Source organism: Typopeltis vanoorti, chromosome 24 (assembly GCF_054136105.1).
Source record: "Typopeltis vanoorti isolate ZY-2024b chromosome 24, IOZ_Tvanoo_1.0, whole genome shotgun sequence".
NCBI classification, from domain to species: domain Eukaryota; kingdom Metazoa; phylum Arthropoda; class Arachnida; order Uropygi; family Thelyphonidae; genus Typopeltis; species Typopeltis vanoorti.
In genome coordinates this window covers 76,898,445-76,918,923 of record NC_143572.1, presented here as the reverse complement: position 1 = coordinate 76,918,923, position 20,479 = coordinate 76,898,445, and the positions used below count along the sequence as shown (strand labels likewise).

The 20,479-nt window shown below is 36.8% G+C and overlaps 1 protein-coding gene across 2 annotated transcripts in view; it reads left to right on the top strand.

Moving 5' to 3' along the window:
- LOC150093418 (RNA-binding protein FXR1-like) overlaps positions 1-20,479 on the top strand; it is a 272,912-nt gene that overhangs the window by 14,604 nt on the left and 237,829 nt on the right. For both annotated transcript variants that reach the window (XM_090413280.1, XM_090413279.1), the window contains exon 2: positions 1,989-2,041. In XM_090413280.1, coding sequence (XP_090269406.1) covers positions 1,989-2,041 — 53 coding nt within the window. The remainder of the gene's footprint in view (positions 1-1,988; positions 2,042-20,479) is intronic.

Sequence of the window (20,479 nt, the reverse complement as noted above, 5' to 3'; positions counted from 1 at the left end):
CTAGTGTACTATAGTTCTCCATAAAAAAAAAGAAAAAAAAAGAGGGGGTCGGGGTGATTGTGATTGAAATTCATATACTACCTAAAAAAAAAAAAAAAAAATTCAAACATCCATGTCATGGTGAGACTTTGTGGATGGAGAGCAAAAGTGCTATTAACTCTGCTATATATGTTTTCTGATGTGATAACAAGTGGTGGATGTGGGAAAATACATATACAGCAGTATTTAGAAATTTTTCAGAAGTCTTGTGGCCTATTCCCACTTAGTAATGTAGTCTGATTAGAATGATGTGCCACCATTTTAGATTGTAATTCCTGGAGGTAATTTTTGAATATATCATGCAACACTTGGTTGTTTTGCTGAATACCTGCTGTTGGTATGCTAAATTCCAGATCTTAAGGAGTTTTGCACATCTATACTTGTTTAGGTTAGATTCTTGAAACATGTATCTGTTGGACATGGTGATAAACTCAATAAAAAAAGACATTTATTAATACTTTAGTAACAGTTAACAAGTTTCTTTCTCTTTAACCTTCTGCCTATCTATGAGACTAACATGTTATAGGTCAAATAATTTCTCGTGCATGGGATTATTATAAAAATATTTTAATGTTTCTGTTATGAATGATAACCTGTTACATTCTAGTAGATTCTTTATTGTATTTATCATTTGGCATGCCAGCCTGGTTGGCTGAGTGGTTGGCGTATCTACTCTCCAGCCAAAAGGCTGTGGGTTCGAATCCCGCTGTGGGCATGGATGTTTGTGATTGTCTGTGAAAGCACTAGTGGTGGTAGTCGGTGATAGATGGTGTTAGATGATGAAGGTTGGTGGAGTAGTGAGACGAAGAGTTGTAGAGTTGATGCCCTCCCTTGATGAGTCTTTGGACTCCCTGGAGGTGTGATATAATAATAATAGTATTGAAATTATTTCTAGGTGAACCCTCTGATCTTCATAGATTGAAAAATTTATTTGCATATTGCCTAGGCTCAGATTTTTTTTTTTTTTTTAAGTCAGAGAATGTCATGAATTTTAGAATAGCTTACGTGTTGAAAGGAGAGGGGAATATGATACTAATAGTATGATTCATCATCTTGGCCAAAGGAAACATTAACATTAATTAACATTGCACAACTCAGTTATGTGGATTTTTCTTCCTGTTATCTTTAGTCAGTGAGATCATTTCTTGTTGGACATATTCACATATTGAATATGTTATCCAACAAGATATTGAATTGATAATATATTCGTCAACATGCGTATCAAGGATTTAGGCCTAGCATGGCCTTCCGGCCTTAGAAGTCATCGTTTAAGAGGACGTCCTGGTTTTCTTTTTCCTAATGGCTTATACTTTAAGGCTTGTTTTGGTAATCTTTCTGTTTTCATTCATTGAACGTGTTCCATCCATTTATGTTTATATTTTTTAATTTTTTCTATTACTGGTTCTTGGTTTAATTCTTTCATAATTTCTTTGTTTCTTTTGTGATCAGATAGGGTATACTTTGCAGTTTTTCTCATAAACTTCATTTCTTCTGTTATTAATCTCTGTTTGTCTTTTTGTTTTATTGTTCAGATTTCACTTCCATACATTAAGACTGGTAGGGCTAATGTATTGGATGTATACTTTTAGTCTGGTTTGTTTTTGAACTAGGTTTGGTTTAAATATAGAATTAATTACACCTCTTATTTTTAAATATTTTGCAATTTTTACGTTTATATCTTTTTTATTTTCATATGTGATCATACATCCTAGGTAGTTAAATAACTTCACCTGTTCTAAGATCTTGTTATCTATGACTATTTTAGTTCTTGCTGGATCTTGTCCTTTAAATGCCATAATTTTTGATTTTTCTGTTGATATTATCATACCATATCTCATTTAGATCTAAAATAGCTTTCTGTTTAAAATAATATTTTGTATATAACTTGTTTATAACATGTTAAATCATTCATGATGTAATAAATGTTAATAACTATGTGATTTATATAGGCCTATGTTACTGATGTTCACGATGAAGAAGTTACTGTAGCATTTGAGAATAAGTGAGTTTTTTCCCCTTTGTATTTATTTTCTAGGATAGTTGATCTAAATTCATATAAATTATATCTTACATAATACTGTTCAGTGCTATTTAATTTAAAGTTATTATATTATATTTAGTTTCAGTATATCAGGGCTATATCTCAGTTTTCTGTTCATTTTATTATTATTACGGGCGACACCAGGGAGTCTTTAGACTCATCGAGGGAGGCCCTAAACATCATGTCCACACAACTATACGACATTCTCACAGTATCTATCATACCTTGCCTTGAACTCACTCACCGTCATAGCACCCACAACAGACTCTGGCAGCTTATTCCACTCATTTACCACTCTAAAAGTAAAGAACCCACTCTAACACCCCTGCTAACCACACTCTTGCCCAGCTTCCATAGGTGTCCCCTAGTTCTCCCACCACCAGTCCTGATCTCAAAAATATCCCCTGAATTAATCCTATAGAAACCCTTTAGCAATTTGAATGTCTCAATCATATCTCCCCTTTTCCGCTTATCAACTAATTTCTGCAACCCACAAATCTTCAACGTGTTCTCATATGGTTCATTCCATAGACCTGCTATCATCTTAGTCACCCGCCTCTGGATCGTCTCCACCTCCTCCCCATTAAGAAGGAATCTAGGTGATGACCAAATCTGGGCACAGTAGTCGAGATGAGGTCTTATCAAGGCTCGGTACAGAGGTACAATAACTTGCTTGTCTCTGCTCGTCAAGGTATTTTTCAACAACCAAGTGAGTTGATGAGCTGATTTAGCTACTTTTGCAATGTGCCCCCTAAACTTCATCTCCCTATTCACCATCCTCCCAAGTTCCTAGCCTCATCGATCTCCTGAAGTACAGTTCCACCAATGTGGTATACTGCTGCTAATCTTTTCACCCCAAAATGCATAACCTTACATTTTGTCACATTAAATTGACATCCATTCTCCTTAGCCCAGAACTCCAATCAATCGAAGTCGTCCTGCAAGATTTTGACATCTTCTGCATTCACTATTGCCCCACCCAACTTTGCATCATCAGCGAACAAATGAACTGTTCCTCTTAGATCCTTCCCTATATCGTTAATGAACAAATTAAACAGCAGTGGTCCAAGAACAGAACCCTGTGGCACACCACTAGTCACAGACCGTCTTTTGGACTCTGCTCCTGAATAAACTACTCTTTGATATCTCTCCATCAACCACCCGCCTATCCATCTCACCAACCCTATAAGACCTGTGCCGGTATACCATCCAATTCTACAGATGTATTCACATTAAAGTTCTGTACTATTCACTTCCACTTCATTTATCACAATTCCTGTATAAACTAATGGTTCCTTCATTTTTTCAATGTCACCACCTGGATGATATACTTTTGCAAAGTGCTCGCTCAGTAACTCCACTATATCGACTGATTCAGTGACCTCCTTACCATCGTCAGTACTTAAAATCATGCTTGCAGCATATTGAAAGAACTGTTTGGGATTCTCTTTAGCTTGCATAGCTAGTTTCCTTTCATAATCCGCTTTTGCTTTTTTTACCACACTCGTTACCCTTCTGGCCTGTACTTTAAACCGTTCGTGTGCCTGCAGGTCACCTCTTTCTTTAAATTCCCCCCGCAGTTGTTTCTTTTTTTGCAGCTCAAGCTTAATGGTGTTATTCATCCATTTAACCCCTACTTGTTTTACTATTCAGACCCTAGGTATAAAATCAGCCATAACCTCCTGTAAATGCTCCTTGACCACTTCCCATGCTCTATCGACATCCAGCTCTTGCAGTTGTACATGCCATGGCACTGATCCAAGCAATCTCCTAAGCTTGTCATACTTGCCAGCACGGTAATTCCACATATACCCTGTCTTAATCGAAAATTCCACACCTTTAGCCACCTCCTAGGTCAAGACCTTATGATCACTCTCACCAATAGGTGGCAACATGGTCATATTCATTACAGTCAAATTTTCAGATGCTGTTACCAGGTCAAGCACACTCACACCCATAGTATTTTCAATTACATGCTGTCTCAGATAGTTATCCCTTAATAATTGAATAAAATCCATTTCCTTCCTATCACATCCCTATGTCAAACGTTACTGTTTAATGGAGGTGTCTGTATATTGTAACAGTAAATATACCCCCCCCCCAAAAAAAAATAAAAAAATAAAAAAACCTGAGATATTATATTGTTTCTAGTCAGTCATCTGAATTGAATGTAGTTAAGTACAAATTACGTACTTGCTGATAACTATCTGAGACAGCAAGTATTAAGTACGTGCTGTCTCAGATAGTTATCCCTTAATAATTGAATAAAATCCACTTCCTTCCTCACATGTGTCCTCTCCTCCTTCCAATCATTGTTACCATAGTTGAAATCACCCATAATAATTACCATCCTTCCACTCATTTCACCAATTTGTTTATGCATACTATCTCCACCATCTATTCCATCACCTGGTCTTTAGTAGCACCCAACTATATATTTTGTTCTGCCAGTCTCAATCTTACACCAGATAGCCTCAAATGAGCTCTTTTCACTATCCTGCGATACAACTTCAATTCTCCTTGGCTGCAGTTCACCAGCTATCATCAATAACACCCCCCCCCATTTTATTCTCTCTGTCCCTCCTAAACACACTATGACCTACACATTCTATCCCACTAACTATATCATCGTCCATCAGCCATGTTTCACTAATGCCAATAACCTGTGGCCAGGAAGAGCCAATCAAGGCCAAAAATTCTTCCTTCTTGTTCTTCTTGTAATACTCCTGGGATTAGTATACATGAAATGCAGTGGTCCCTTTGTCCCACCCCTATCTTGATGCGTTATTCTAATTATCCCATTCCGATTTTTTGTCCTTAGTACTGGCTCGGGTATATACATTCTTACACTCAACTTCTCACTGATGTCCGCATATCCACTCCCCTCCTTGGTAGTTCTAGTTTCCCTGGTTCTGCGCATCCATTTTCACTTCATTCAGCAACACTTTTTCCAGTCTCTGCACACCGAATTCATTCAAATGCTGGCCATCCATCTTGTATAAATTCTTTCGCTCATCAAACTTATTCCACACCACACCGTCTGCATAACCTGCACATAATGTCATTTGCGATTATGGCCCTCCTCCTAAACTCCTCTCTGTCATACCATGGCAACAGACTCACAATTCCTACTCTGTCACTCTTTTCTTTCGCTACCTTTAACAATACTTTCAAGTCCTCTCTCATAAAAAATTTATCTCCTTTCAATTCATTCATACCCGAATTTTCATGGTAAAACTCAATTAATTCTGATCTGGGTTTAATTGGAAAAGATCTGGGTTCAAATTCTGTGTAGTGCATGAAAAAAAAAACTATAATGGTAAGTGAATCAGTTTTATATGGAGGTGGAAGTATTTTTACTCCCAGAAACTCGGATTTTACTTTCCACAAAATGCACAAACCAGTCAGAAAAACATATATAATTAACAGACATGCTGTCCGACCACATATGCAAGAACCTTGGCTGGCACACTGCCAAGAAGAATCAGTTCATGTTGAAGGGGAGAAAGGAATAAGGTGATGTACGAATTCGTCACCAACATGCAAAATCACGTACTTTATACATAAATTTTTCCAACTGTTGTGCAAGCAAAATAGTTACCACTTTAAAAACTAGAATTTTCATAAAAGAAAAGCTAATTTTCCAATGTAAAATAATAAATACTCATCATTGATTACCCTATTATTGGAATGGATTCGCCTTCTTCAGCCGTGTGCAGAAGTGTCGAGAGGGATCTTGCATCTGTGGTCATGCAGTAGGTACACTGGCCTCATAATCTTAAGTTGCTTCAGGTGTAATTCCAGATAACATCTACAACAACATAATCTGGGAATTTGACATACCTTACAGTTTGAAGTGTTTCTCATTTTTCATTCAGTTGAATACATTTGTGTATCTTTCAGTTATTTTTGAATTACTTTATAATTTGAATACAAAATGCATGCTTGTATGGTGGTCTTGTATGGTAGTCTTTATTTGATTTGTAAGTCAGCAGTTAGAATTGAAGGAAGTACAGGAAGATGGTTTAATGTTAAATCTGGTGTGAGACATGGATGTACATTATCCCCTCTGTTATTCATTATCTATATGGATCACATTATGAAGGAAAGTGGTATTAAACCTGATATCAAAATTGGAGATGTTAATGTCAGCTCTTTGCTTTATGTGGATGATGTTATACTTCTAAATAAATCCGCTACAAGTCTGCAAGATTCTCTGACTAAATTGAATAACTGTTGTAATAGATATGGTATGAAGGTTAGCAATAAAAAGACAAAGACAATGAAAATAGGCAGAATCATTGAAAATGTCAACTGTGTTGTGAATGGAGAACCTGTGGAACAATTAAAACATTTCAGCTACTTAGGCACGATTTTTACTGAAGATGGTAAATTAAATATAGAAATAGACAACAGAATCAGCGAAGCTGGTATGGTGGGAAGTCAATTGAATAAATTCATATGGAATAAGAGAGACATTAGTCGGAACACTAAGTATACAAGACAGTGTTCAAACCAGTTTTAACTTATGGATCTGAGAGCTGGGTCAGAAGTAAGACACTTGACCAAAGACTAGAGACTGCAGATATGAGAGTCCTGAGAAAGATTAGAGGCATGAACAGATGGCATCAATGGCAATATCATATTAAAAATGAGGATATTAGGAAAGAACTTGACATTGTCAGCATCCAGAATGCGTTAGCAGAGCTAATCTCAGGTGGTATGGTCACTTAAATAGAATGGGAGAGGAAAGATTAGCAAAACAAGTGTTCTCTGCCAGGTTGGCAGGAAAAAGACCCAGAGGAAGACCAAGATATAGGTGGATTGATACGGTACAAAGTGCCTTAGATGATAGAAATATAAGATCTGATAATGTTGGAGTCTTGACAAGTAACAGACTGATTTGGAGGAAAATTGTAGATAGGAAGTTAGTAATGATGTAATTTTTTCATGTAGTACTGTCATATCCTGTACTACACCCCTTGAGGGTACATGGCAGGAATTTGATGATGATGATGATGATACAAAATGCATTTTAGGTGCACCTTGCAAGAACATAGCATGTTTCAATGCAATGAATTTCACCAGCTCCTCAATACGAATGTTAAATTATGTGTGTAAAATTATCATTTATAATATTTGTTGCCAGCAAGTTTGTTAGCAGCTAAATTAAACTTGATAAGAAATTTTTGTTTTTATCCTTTATCTAAACTTCAGTAAACAAAAATAATAAAAGTTGTATGTATTTGAACCATCTTCATAGCTAGACTTTGCATTAAATTTCCTTACTATCCCATAATGCACAACATCTTCTTGTTGTACATGTCCATGAAGGGTAAAAATGAGTTCTTGTCAAGTATAATTTACAGCATACTTCCTTTTGGGCACGTATATTCCTATAATTCATCACAATATACATGTCTGAAAAGAAGTATTGGGTGTTATGGGGTATTAGGGAATATGATGTAAGGTCCTTTGCCTTCACATACATGTAGCCTAGGCATGAAGTTACTTCGCATGCAAACTTTTTTGTTTGCTTATGCTTGGGTGAAGGAAAAAACAAGAATTATCTTGTATGGTAGTTTTTTTTTGTATTGCCCAAGAGAACATCACATGGTTTCCATAAATTTGCTTCTATGCAGTAGTCTTTTATATGCTTGTTAGGTGATCCTTCTCTCACTAGGTTTGGCATGCAAAAGCAAGCAATTAAACTTATTATGATTTAAAAGTTTTAAATAAGAAAAGATTTTCGAACACAAGTGATAATAGGCTTTCACATTAGCTTTTTTATTACCATCTTTCTGTCTGCTATTTTTTAAATTTTTATATTTATATATTACTTGGGGGGGCCCTGATGCCTACGCCTTTGTTTGCTCTGATTTTTTGATGCTCTTTATCATCAAAAATTCAGAGCATCAATTAATCAGAAATTAATTGATGCTCTGAATGGCTTGTTTATCTGCTTTGTGGGAGTTGGAAGAATTTTTCTTCCTGCCATTTTTTCAATATAAATAACACAATTATCTGAATAGGCCTTACAGAATTATTCCTCTGTGAATTACCATGACACCAAGGTTGCATCTCTTGGCAGTATGGATATCTTTCATATGCCTATACAGAGTGATTTATTGATGTAATAAATTTATTAATAAATCATAGTATAAATAAATAAATTTTTCCTATTTTCAATTCTTGAAATAAAAAATTGCAAATACAGGTATCCCTTGATTAATGTGATTAATTAATCCCTTGACGTTACCGCATATATTAAAATCGCATTAATCAAATACAATAATCAATGATAAAAATTACAATTCGTCCACGATCAATTACTGTATTAATAATTAGTTTTATATGGTACTTGTTTAGGAAAGATAAAAAAATGAATGCAAAGTAAATGTTTAATAAATGCTTGTACCTATTAGTTACTGCAATTTTTTATCAAAAAAAGTTATCATTTGAACAGTTTTAGTTTTTTTTTCTTATCAACATAAATTCTACAATAACAAGCAGAATGACTCTCTAGACCTCGGCAAACAAGCATTCTTCGATTAACATCTGGATCCATATCCATTGCTTGCTGCTTAAGCGATTCTAAACTGCGAAATATTCTGTCCAGTTCTTTGATTGTTATCTCCTTTGAACCTCATCTTCACATTCCATTTGTTCGTTGTCTTCATGTGCACTTTGTTGTTTAATTTCAAGAAGAACATTATCACTGACATCTTTTGAATTTGAATCCAACAATTCTTTAACATCTCTGCATCAACACCATCAAAACCAAAGTCTTCACCAATTGCAATAATTTCTTCAACCACGTTGTTCACAGGATTTTGAAAACCACCTAAGTCATCAGCGCATTCTGGCAAAAGGTTTTTCCAAACAGCTCTCATGCAGCTAGAAGACACTTGCTCCCATGAGTCATGAATGTTTTCTATTGCGTGTTTAATGTTAAAATTTTTCCAAAATTCTTGGAGCGTAATCTCATTTTCTCCTGTTTGTTTCTACCGCCTTTGAGAATGTCTTTTTAAGAAAATAGGCTTTGAAAGTTGCAATGATGCCCATGTCCATTGGTTGTAGCAATGATGTCATATTTGGTGGAAAAAATATGACCCAGTTGTGGGATTCCTCTTATTTTTTGACATGATTAATGGGCTGTAAAATTTATGAAGAAGGTAATTTGTAAATACAGCAGAACAATTGGAGCTTGTAATACAAGCTTAATAGGAGGAATGATGCCATCATGCTCACGACTTTCTTTTGGCCAGGAAACGCTCCTCGAGGCTTGCATTTTTTTGCGTGGTAAATTTAAAGGCTTGTTAATTAAAATTCTTGCTGCATATATAAAGGGATTGTTGCAATTGATTTTGCTGTGTTAATCAAATCTCGCTTTAAGCAAGGGATACCTATACTTCAATTGCAGTATAGGTAAACTCATTTGTGGCACTTGCAATATCCTTTCAATCAAATCAATCTTTTATCCAAGTGTAAGCAAATAAAAATTTGTGCGTGAAGTAACATTATGACTGGGTTACTAGTATATAGAGACTAATGACTTCACATTAACTTCCTTGGTATTCCATAATGCAAAACATTATGGGATACCTTATGAACGTGTATGATACTATTCATTATAAGAAGGGCCACTACCCAGACTGATTTTGACCTTTATTGAGGTGTCATCAGTGAGAGCCAGACTCAGAAGTGATCCCTAGGTTAAAGTAATGGAGAAGTCATATTAACATATACAAGTAGTCAAAAGATGTCGCACCTTATTATTAAGTACTCTGGATATATAGTATAACCAAGTGAAAAAAAAAAAATTCAAGCATCTTTCTCTAATCCAGAGTATTTAATAATAATCATCAGCGCATGCTGTAGGTGCAGTTCGTGGTAGTTGGTGAATTGAGTAGTGTAGGCAGAGAGTTGTAGAGCTTTGCATGCTAATAGCTGAGCTGTACCACTTCATATGTGAATTACATCATACCAGGATGTCTAATAGAACACAGGAAGGAAATAATCTTCAAAGTGAAGATTATTAGCAAATGGAGACGTGTAGTAGTTTCTCAGTGTGTATAAATCTGTTTCTGAAGCATGTCTGACATGTGGAACAGAAACTTTGTATATAACTTCTTTGGGTAGTAGAGAGAGGAAAAAAAAAAAAAAAAAAAATGGTGGCGCCATTGTCATTCCATGATTTTAATTTGGATTTCAGTCGTTTCGTTAAGTGTGAGGTCTGTTATGTATTCCTTCGATTACATAAATGATTTGTGGATGTTTAGTGCGGATGGAAGAAGGGTGTGTGCGAAATGTGACCTGAACAAGGAATTGATGAATGCGAATATGAAGTTGATGACAGAAAGTGCTAGTACCGATTGTGTCGCGAGTGCACGTTTGAAAGAGAAGGATGGTGAGAAAGACAGGCGAAAAAATGTTAAAAAATCAGGAAGAAAGAAAAAGAGCGATTTGACAACCGTAACGGATGTTAAAAGGGATGAAAGTGAGGCGGAAAGAAACGAAATTGAGAGAACGAATGAAAGTAGAAATGGCGTGATGCAGAAATCGCAAGTAAAAAAAATCGAAAGAATGAATGATAGCAAAAGTTGGACGCATGTTGGAACGAAAGTACTGAACGAAAGAAAGATGAATGACAGTAAAAGTGAGAAGAATGATAGCGAAAGTTGGACGCATGTTAGTCCGAAAGTACGGAAACAAAGAAAGATATGTGAGAGTGAAAGTGAGAAGAATGATAGTGAAAGTTGGACGTATGTTGGACTGAAAGTACGGAAACAAAGAAGGATGAATGAGCGGGAAAGTGAGAAGAGGGGGTCGAGAGTTAGAAAGTTAGAAAGATTTAATGATAGAGAGAATGTGTCGCTAGGTTCGGAAGGTGAATTGGATTGGATGAAGCAAGAAATGAAATGGATGCGGAATGAAATTAAGAGAATTCAGGTCAAAACTAGTAAAATAAATCATGATGGCATGAAAGAATTAACAAAAGATTAGCGAGTGGCGTTGTATGGCGACTCCATTATTAAACGTGTGCTAGAGGATAAAATGCACAAGGTATGTTTTCTAGGCGGTAAAATGAGTAGAGTGATTGAGGCATTGAATATGAGGCGGGAACGAGCAAAAGAGTTTTGTATTAATTGGTACAAATGATTTGAGAGAGAACAAAGAGCATGTCAAAATGAATGTCAGGAGACTGCTTGGAAAGATAAAGGAGAATAGTGTGACAGGAAGGGTAGTCAGTGTGTTGCCTAGGTATGATTGTGGTGAAATGAGGCGGAGAGCAAGGATTATGAATGATATTCTGGCTGAAATGTGTGAGGAGATGGGAGTACAGTTTGTTAATGTGTGGAATGAGTTTGAGGGACGAAGTGAGCTGTATGGGAGCGATGGACTGCATTTGAGTGGTTATGGTGTGAGTCGCTTCGAGAGACTGCTGCTGGAAAGTGGAGAAGTGAATAGAGAGAATGAATCAGATCGAGAGGGGAGTGATGTGGAAGAGCAGGAGAGTAAGATAGGAGAGATTGAAGAAGTGGAAATGAATGGGGAAGTGAGTGGTATGAGTATAGAAAATGAGAGAATGGGTGTGCAAGAGGAGCAGGGAAACGGGGAGGCTCAGGGTGGACAGGGATACACAGCGTGAGTAAGGTGGATGCTCCAAGAGGAGGTGAGAGCATGTGTAGGCAGGAAAGTAATGGGATGATCAGGGATCAAAAGGAAACAGATGGAATTGCAAAGGGTTCTAAAATGAAGAAGCAGAAAGGGAAATGGCCCCAGTCCAGCATGGAGAGATCACATCGAGTGAGTAGTATCAGTGGAACTAGCTGTAGATCCAGAAATGAGTTGTTGTGTTTGTATACCAATGCTAGAAGTATAAGAAACAAGGCGGATGAAATCGTTGCACTAATTGTGTCTGTGCACCCAGAGATTGTCGGAATAAGTGAGACATGGTTAGATGAGGATCACATCCTGACAGGAATAGAGATGGAAAGGTATGATGTGTTTCGTGAGGATAGAAGGGGTAAAAAGGGAGGGGGAGTGCTATTGATGATAGAGAAAGAGTTATGTCCATACAAGGTAGAGATGCAAGAGGGAAATGGGGCCAGTGGTTTTGAGGCAGTATGGTGTGAGATAGAGGTGAATAGAATCAAATACTTGGTGGGATGTTGTTATAGACCTGGTAATGTGGATGGTGGTGATAGTGAAATGTATAGTCAAATAAGAAATAAGCAAATAAGAAAAGGGTGATCATCATGGGTGATTTTAATTATGGCAATATAGACTGGAATGAAGAGATAGCAACTGGAAGTAAAGAAAATGAGTTTCTTGAGTTTTTGAGGGATAACTACCTCAGACAGTATGTAACAGAGGGCACAAGAGGATTAAGGGTCTTGGATTTGGTCATCTCATCAGAGGATGTAATTATCAATGAGGTGTCAAATCATCCACCAATTGGTGAGAGTGACCATGAGGTGATTACCTGAGTGGTTGCCAGCAGTGCGAGGACCCCTGTGAGAAAAGGGTATATGTGGAACTACAAGGGGGAGGGGTGATTATGAAGAGCTCAGGAGACAGCTTCCAAGTGTAGCATGGAATGAGGAGTTAGCTGGAAAAGAGATGAATGCAGTTTGGGAGATTTTCAAAAACTATCTAGTAGATGCAATGTCTAAATGTATACCACGGGTGAGAAGGTTAAATAAGTTAGGTGTGAGATTGATGAATAAAGAGATTAAGCATGCAATACAGAGAAAAAGGGCATTGTGGAGGCAGCATAAGAGAAGTGGAAATAACCAATTTCATGAGATCTACAAAGACCAGGCAAGGAGGGTGACTTGGTTGGTGAGAGTAGCTAAAGAGAGGTATGAACAGCAGTTAGCTAATGAAGCCAAAAAGAATCCTAGGGAGTTCTTTCGATATGTAGCCAGCAAAAGAAAGAATGATTATGGAAGGATGACATTGATTGGAGGAAATGGTATAAAGACAGCTGTTGCAGAATGTGTGGTGGAGATACTTAATGAGCAGTTCATAAAGATCTTTCAATCTTGTGAATGTGACTTCATGGAGAGATTAAGAGCAGTTGATGATGGGGAGGAGAGACTGACTGTAAGTGAGGAAGAGGTGTTTGGGGAGTTGAGTAAACTAGATGTAAATAAGGCTGTGGGACTTGATAATATATCAGTGCATATTCTGAAGGAATGTGCCAGAGAGTTGACACCTGCCTTGACATATTTTTTTAATACGAGTCTTGCACTCGGTCAAGTCCCTAAAGAGTGGAAGGAGGGCAAGATTGTGCCACTTCATAAAGGAGGTGATCGAACTCGAGCATCAAACTATAGGCCTATCTGTGTGTCAGGTGTTTTGGTTAAGTTGTTGGAGAAGCTTGTGAGAACTAGGATCCAGAGTTGGGTTGACAACAATGGTATAATCTTTGATGGACAGCATGGATTTGCTAAAGGGAGGTCGTGTTTTAGTAATCTACTTACTTATTACAATAAAGTGACTGCTTCCTTGGACAGAGGAGAAGGATACACAGTAATATACTTGGATTTCGCAAAAGCTTTTGATAGAGTACCTCATGATAAGTTGACAGTGAAACTAGAGCAGATGGGGTTGGATATTAGATTGGTGCATTGGATTGGAGACTGGCTATCTGATAGGTATCAACAAGTTGTGTATGGGGGTGCAATATCCAGGAAAAGGAAAGTCACTAGTGGAGTGCCTCAGGGATCTGTTTTAGGGCCATTACTATTTAACTTGTATATTAATGATATTGGCGAAGATTTGGATGGAGATATTCAGTTGTTTGCAGATGATGCAAAGTTGGGACGAACCATTAAGAGTAGTGAAGATGTTGTGGCCTTGCAAGAAGACTTGAATAAATTGAGTGATTGGGCAAGCAAATGGGGATGTGAGTTCAATGTTGCAAAATGTAAGGTTTTAAAATTTGGAAAACAAAGATGGGATGCAGAATTTATGCTTGGTGAGAATATATTGTTGGAAGTAATTGTGAAGACAACACAAAGACTTCTGGGAATGATGCGGAGGACACTGACGTGTAGAAGTAGGGAGAGTCTTGTTCCATTGTATAAGGCTTTGATTAGGCCACACATGGACTATTGTGCCCAGATTTGGTCACCTGGTTTTCAGAAGGATGAAGAGATGTTGGAAAGGGTCCAAAAGCGACTGACTAAGGTAGTTTCTGACCTCTGGAATGTCGAGTATGAGGAATGATTGAAAAGATGTAATTTGCAGAGTCTGGTGGAGAGAAGGAAGAGGGGAGATATGATAGAGACCTACAAGTTGGTAAGGGGTTGTTATAAGATCAATGGTGGAGAAGTTCTACAGAGAATAGTGGGAGATCAGGGGAGAACCAGAGGTCATCCCTGGAAACTGTATAAAGAGGGTGTGAGTATGGGAGTGAGAGGCAGGTTTTTTTCGTGCAGAGTTGTGATTGATTGGAATGCCTTGCCTGAGAGTGTGGTGTCTGCAAGGAGTTTGAATGTGTTTAAGACGCGGTATGATGAGATGTGTGTGAGATAAAAGGACCTCCTAGATGAGTCTTTGACTCCATGAGGTCTTGTTTAATAATAATAATAAGGTGTGACACTTTTTGAATACTTGTATATGTTAATACGATTTCTGCATTACTTCAACCTTGGTATCACTTCTGAGTCTGGCTCCCACTGATGAAACTTCAATAAAAGAACACAGAAGGGTCACTACCCAGGCCGGTCACCAACCGACCTGGGTAGTGACACTTCCAACAATGCATATCATTATACATGTCTGTAAGGATATGCATTAAATAATGCTTTGCATTATGGGATACTAAGGCAAGTAATGTGGAGTTATTAGCCTCTATGTACGAGTTACCCAGTTGAAGTTACTTCACACACAGACTTTTATTTGCTTACACTTGGATGAAGAATTAAACTAAGAATATAATTTCTTGACATCTTTAATTTATGCAATATTCCATTTTGCAACAGCTTATTGGCTAAGTCCTTGATAGCAGTAACTTGTTCTCTAAGTGTCCTGCCATTTTTGTGAAATCACTGGAAAGAAAAAAAAATGTTTCAAGTATGCTTTAGCATATGTGTTCTTGATTCAAAAAAAGTTCAGTTTACTGTTGATTATGTGGAGTAGCTTTCCAGCACAAAGAATGACCTTGTTGCAGTCTGTGCACTCATCTAACATTGGAACATAGTTACATACATATTGTACCTTATTATGGCACATGCAGCAGTTATGTCTGTGTGTGAATCTTTGAGAACGAGCAAACTGAAAAATATAATTTATGAAGTTGAAAGAATATTTTAGAAAAATTGTCTAGAAAATTTTTAATTAACTGTTATAGAATCTGTTGGAAAATGTGAAATTTGATTGGTTTGGGTATGGCTAAAAAGCATTGCATTGTTTACAAATATGTAATTATGGAATTAACCAACAAATTTGTAATAGTAACATAAAAGCAGGTCATATTATTTTTTGCATAAGTGTTATATGCAAATAAGTATTATGCTGTTGAATGTTGCTTTTTTGTTGTTTTTTTTTTAATAATAAAAGTTTTTAATAGCTCTGAGGAAATGGCTTTGCATCCACAGCATTAGGCCACCAGAATGTTATAAGTTTGATTGAAGTTACTGACTAGAGGAATATTTTCCCTAAGTCTTTCTTCAACTGAGTCACTCTGTAGAGGACGAGTGGGGTTTTTTCCTTCCCAGAAACTCTTGTTTTAAATTCTGCAACTCAAGAAAATTGACTGAAGCACTCATGCTTTTCAGGAAATAATATATTATGTTAGGGATCACAAGATGGTTGCAGTTGTCTGTTCAATAGACAACATTTAATTGACAACTACTCAAATGTCTATAAAATCATTGATATCCTTGGGCTATCTGTGATGGCTAAGGGTGAAGATTGACTGTTCCTTCCCAGTCTCCAAAAGTTAGGTCTAGATGGTCTTTGGGGAATAAAAAGCATTAGCAGATTTGAATTAATGAATAAAATCATCAGAAATGGTTCATCATCAATTTCCTGCCATGTACCCTCAAGGGGTGTAAAGGATATGATAGTACTACATGAAAAAAAAAAAAAATTACATCATTACTAACTTCTTATCCACAATTTTGCCCAAATCAGACTGTTACTTGTCAAGACTCCAACATTATCAGATCTTATATTTCTATCGTCTAAGGCACTTTGTACCGTATCAATTCTGATATCATGTTTAATACCACTTTCCTTCATAATGTGATCCATATAGATAATAAATAACAGAGTGGATAATGTACATCCTTGTCTCACACCAGATTTAACATCTTCCTGTACTTCAATTCTAACTGCTGACTTACAACTCAAATAAAGACTAAGTATTGCTTGATATAATGCCTCATTGACACCATATAACTGTAGCTTATTGAATTGCTTCTCTCTTGGCGCCTTGTCCTATGCCTTTTCCAAATCGACAAAACTTAAATACAGATCTTTATTATATTCTCATGCTTTCTCAACTATTTGTCGTAAAGTGAAGATCTGATCCTGACAGCCTCTATTTGGCCTGAATCCTACTTGTTCTTCACCCAGCTTTTCTTCCACAATTCTTCTGAAACATACTTGCATAGATCTTGCCAGGAACACTCAGTAGGGAAATACCTCTGTAATTCTCACATTCAGTTTTATTTCCCTTTTTATATATGAGTTCTTTGAGAGCTCTACTCCAATCATCGGGAAATCGTCACTCTGTCCAGGCTTTCTGAACTATGCAGTGCAGCTACTGTAAGACTTTTATACCGCCATACTTTAGCATTTCTGGTCGAATATCATATACTCCTGCTGCCTTTCCACATTTCAAGCCTCGGATGGCTTTTCTACTTCAAGTATGGATATGTATTCCTGACTGCATGCATGGTCAGTGTTTTTTTACCACTGTGCTGTCATCACTGCTTGTTTCATTTAGCAGTTTTTCAAAGTAATTACTCCATACGTCAAGGATATCTTTTTCTCCCATTTTCATGTCACCTTTATCATCTCTAACTCCTTTTACAGTGCTTTTTCCTCCATTCCTAACTTCTTCAACAACCTCCAGAATATTTTCACCTTCTTGATATTTATTTTCTATATTCTTGCCAAAGTCCTCCCGTCCTCCCATGACTTTTGTTTAGCTAGTTTTACACAGTGTTTAGCATTCTTGCATTTGTCTCTGTATTCTCTAAGAGCACAAGCTAGAAATTAGAACTCCACCATGGAGTTCTAATTTTTCTATCCTTGTAGACAACTTCACCACATGCCTCTCTAGCTGAATCAATCAGGGCTTTCTTCAAGGCTTGCCGCTGAATCTCCAAGGTTTGATTCCTGTTCTCAAACTCTTTCATTTTTTCTTCAATAATCTTTGTGTATTTTAGTCTACGGTTCACATCTGAGAGCTGCTCAACTTTTATTCGCTTTAAAACTTTCTTGCATGTTATTCTTTTCAATATGAAATTCAATTTTATCCTGCTCAAGACTAAATAGTGATCACTTCCAATTTCAAATCCTTTGTACACTCTGGTGTCCTGCACCAAGGAGAAAACAACAATAACATAGTCAATGAGACTTTTCTTATTCCTTGCCTCTTCTCTCCATGTGAATTTGTGCACATTTTTATGTTGGAACATGGTGTTAGTAATAACCAGTCCATGTCCTGAGCAGAAATCCAACAGGTATTTGCCATTATTATTAGCTTTGCTCTTTTCTCCAAATTTTCCCAAAATATTTTTGTATGTCTGACAATCATTTCCAACTCTGCTATTTAGATCCCCAACAAGGACCAACTTTTCCTTTTTCATTGTGTCAGTTGCTTTTTCTAAAGCCTCAAAAAATTCCTCCACTTGTACATTAGTAGAACCCTCTGCGGGACCATAGGCACAAATAAGTCTCATTGTCCAGTTCCCCATTCTCATATTTGCCCACATCACTCTACTTGAGACTGACTGCCATTCAAGAAGATTAGTCTCGTATTTTGTGTTGAATACTATGGATACTCCTTCTTTTCCTTCATTATCATTGCCTGAATATAGCATTTTGTATTTATTGCTCAGAAAGATCTCACCAGTTTTGGTCTTTTTTGTTTCAGTCACCCCTATTATGTCGATCTGGTACTTATCTAATTCCTCAGCTTGCTCCATTTCTCTGCCATTCAGGCTTCTGATGTTGATAGTACCGATCTTTAACTCTGGTGATGTTGAGTTGGGGTGTGTTTTCAGATTTGTTCCAGTAGCTGACTTTTCGTTGGTCACCCTGGTTCCCTGGCAAAAACAACGGGGGCCTTGTTTAACTGGGCGATGCCCCAGCCAGCATGAAATTTTGTCATGTTGTAGCATCATTTTTTATTTCGGCTTAACCAATAAGAATACAATTTGGTCGGCTAAATCCGAAAATGCCAGCCCATCCTCGTTCGTTCAGTATCCAAGTAGATACTCAACAGGGTGCACCATGCGAATTTGAGGATTGGACATTAGGTGAGAAGCACTGGTCAGTTCTCCGCATTCCTTTAAAGGCTATGTGGAGGTCTCCTCTCAGTTATACAGCTTTGACCCTTAAACACCCCTCAGAAATGGTTTTGCTCATTAATTCACAGGATTTCAACTGAATTTAGTAATTCTGGGAAATTAATTCACTTTTCATAATATTATATTTTGAAGACTTTGTTTCCTGTTTACTTAGTTCTTAAATTTTACAGAAGTAGAAAATTTATATGAATATAGATTAATTTTTTTAAAAAATTTTCTTTGAAAATAAGTATCTGTTAGATACTTATCAATATCTTTCAATATCTGTTTTTTCACCACTCTCCATTGTCATTATTACTTTCAATTTTCGTTTATTTCAACCATAAAAGTGAAAGACTATATGGATGTATTGATGTATTTTGAAGTTCTGTTTAAAAAAATGTAATACTGGGTACTTCCACTATGGCAACATGTCTATTTGATGAAGATGTGACTGGTAGAATTAGCACTGGATAATTAAAGTGGAAACAAGCTAGCACTTTTGTGTGACGAGCGTGTCCCGATTCGTCTGGAAAGTTCTGTAAGTCAGCTGTGAGACCAGCATATTGTATGGTTCAGAATGTTGGGCTGTGAAGAAAATACATCAGCAAAGGATGCATGTGGCAGAGATGAGGATGTTAAGGTAGATGTGTGGAGTAACGAGAAAGGATAAAATTAGAAATTAATTTATCAGAGGGAGTTTTGGGAGTTTTCAACTCCCAAAACTAGTTGAAAAAATAGGGGGAAACAGGTTAAGATGGTTTGGACATGTTGAACAAGGGTTAGCAGCTGAAAGATTAAATGGGACTATGAATCTGAATGTGGATGGGAAGAGGTAGACTGAGATGAAGAGAAGTGGTAAGAAGAGACATGGAAGAGTGTGGAGCAACTGAAGAATTGTCACAAGATAGGAAAGAATGGAAAAAGAGGACTTGCAAGGCCAACCCCCAAATAGATGGATAAGGTACAAGAAGAAGAAGAAGAGGCCTTGATTTCGGGAAAAATTCCAAATGTTCAGAAAAAAGCACTGGTTATCCCAATTTATAAAAAAGGAAATAAAGATGCAGTAATTACAGGGAAATTAGTCCGCTAAATGCAGGGTACAAAGTAGGAATATTAAAAGAGAAACTGAACAGTATTGTAGAGGATAAACTACTAGAAGACCAGAATGGATTCCAAAAAGGCTGATCATGCATAGACTAAATTTTCACTCTAAAAATATTAATTTAACAGCGAAAAGAATTTCACTTGTTAAATGGAGTAAAACCAGGTTTAAAAATACCAAGCAATTTTTAAACCTGGTTTTACTCCATTTCCCAAGTAAGCAAACAGACAAACAAGTCAAGTTTGCGCCTGCAAGTGATGCAAGTCTAGCTGATCCTACAGGTAGTGCAAGACCAAGGCAACTCGTGGTAAAGGTGGCAAAAGCTCTGATCACTAATCTTAATATTTACCCTTAATGCCAAAACACATCTCTAAGAAGGGGATGCATGATGTTTTGTATTAAAGGCAAGAGGCCACTACCCAGACCGGTTTCGACCTTTATTGAGGTCTCATCAGTGGGAGCTAGGCTAGAAATACCAAGATTTAGTAATACAGAGCTTATAAGTATTTTACCAGAACAAGTTGCCATAAGGTGTTTTAACCTTATTAAGTAAAAATCTCTGGAGGAGATATAAATGTAGAAAGTATTTTACCTTGGGTATAATAAATGTTAAAAATTGCTTGGTATTTTTAACACACACACACATATATATGTATATGGAATCAGCATAGCCCATTGGGTACATAAATAAACTCACAAATAAAGATAGATACACACTATTATTTGCAGATAATCAAATTGTATTAGCAAAATCAA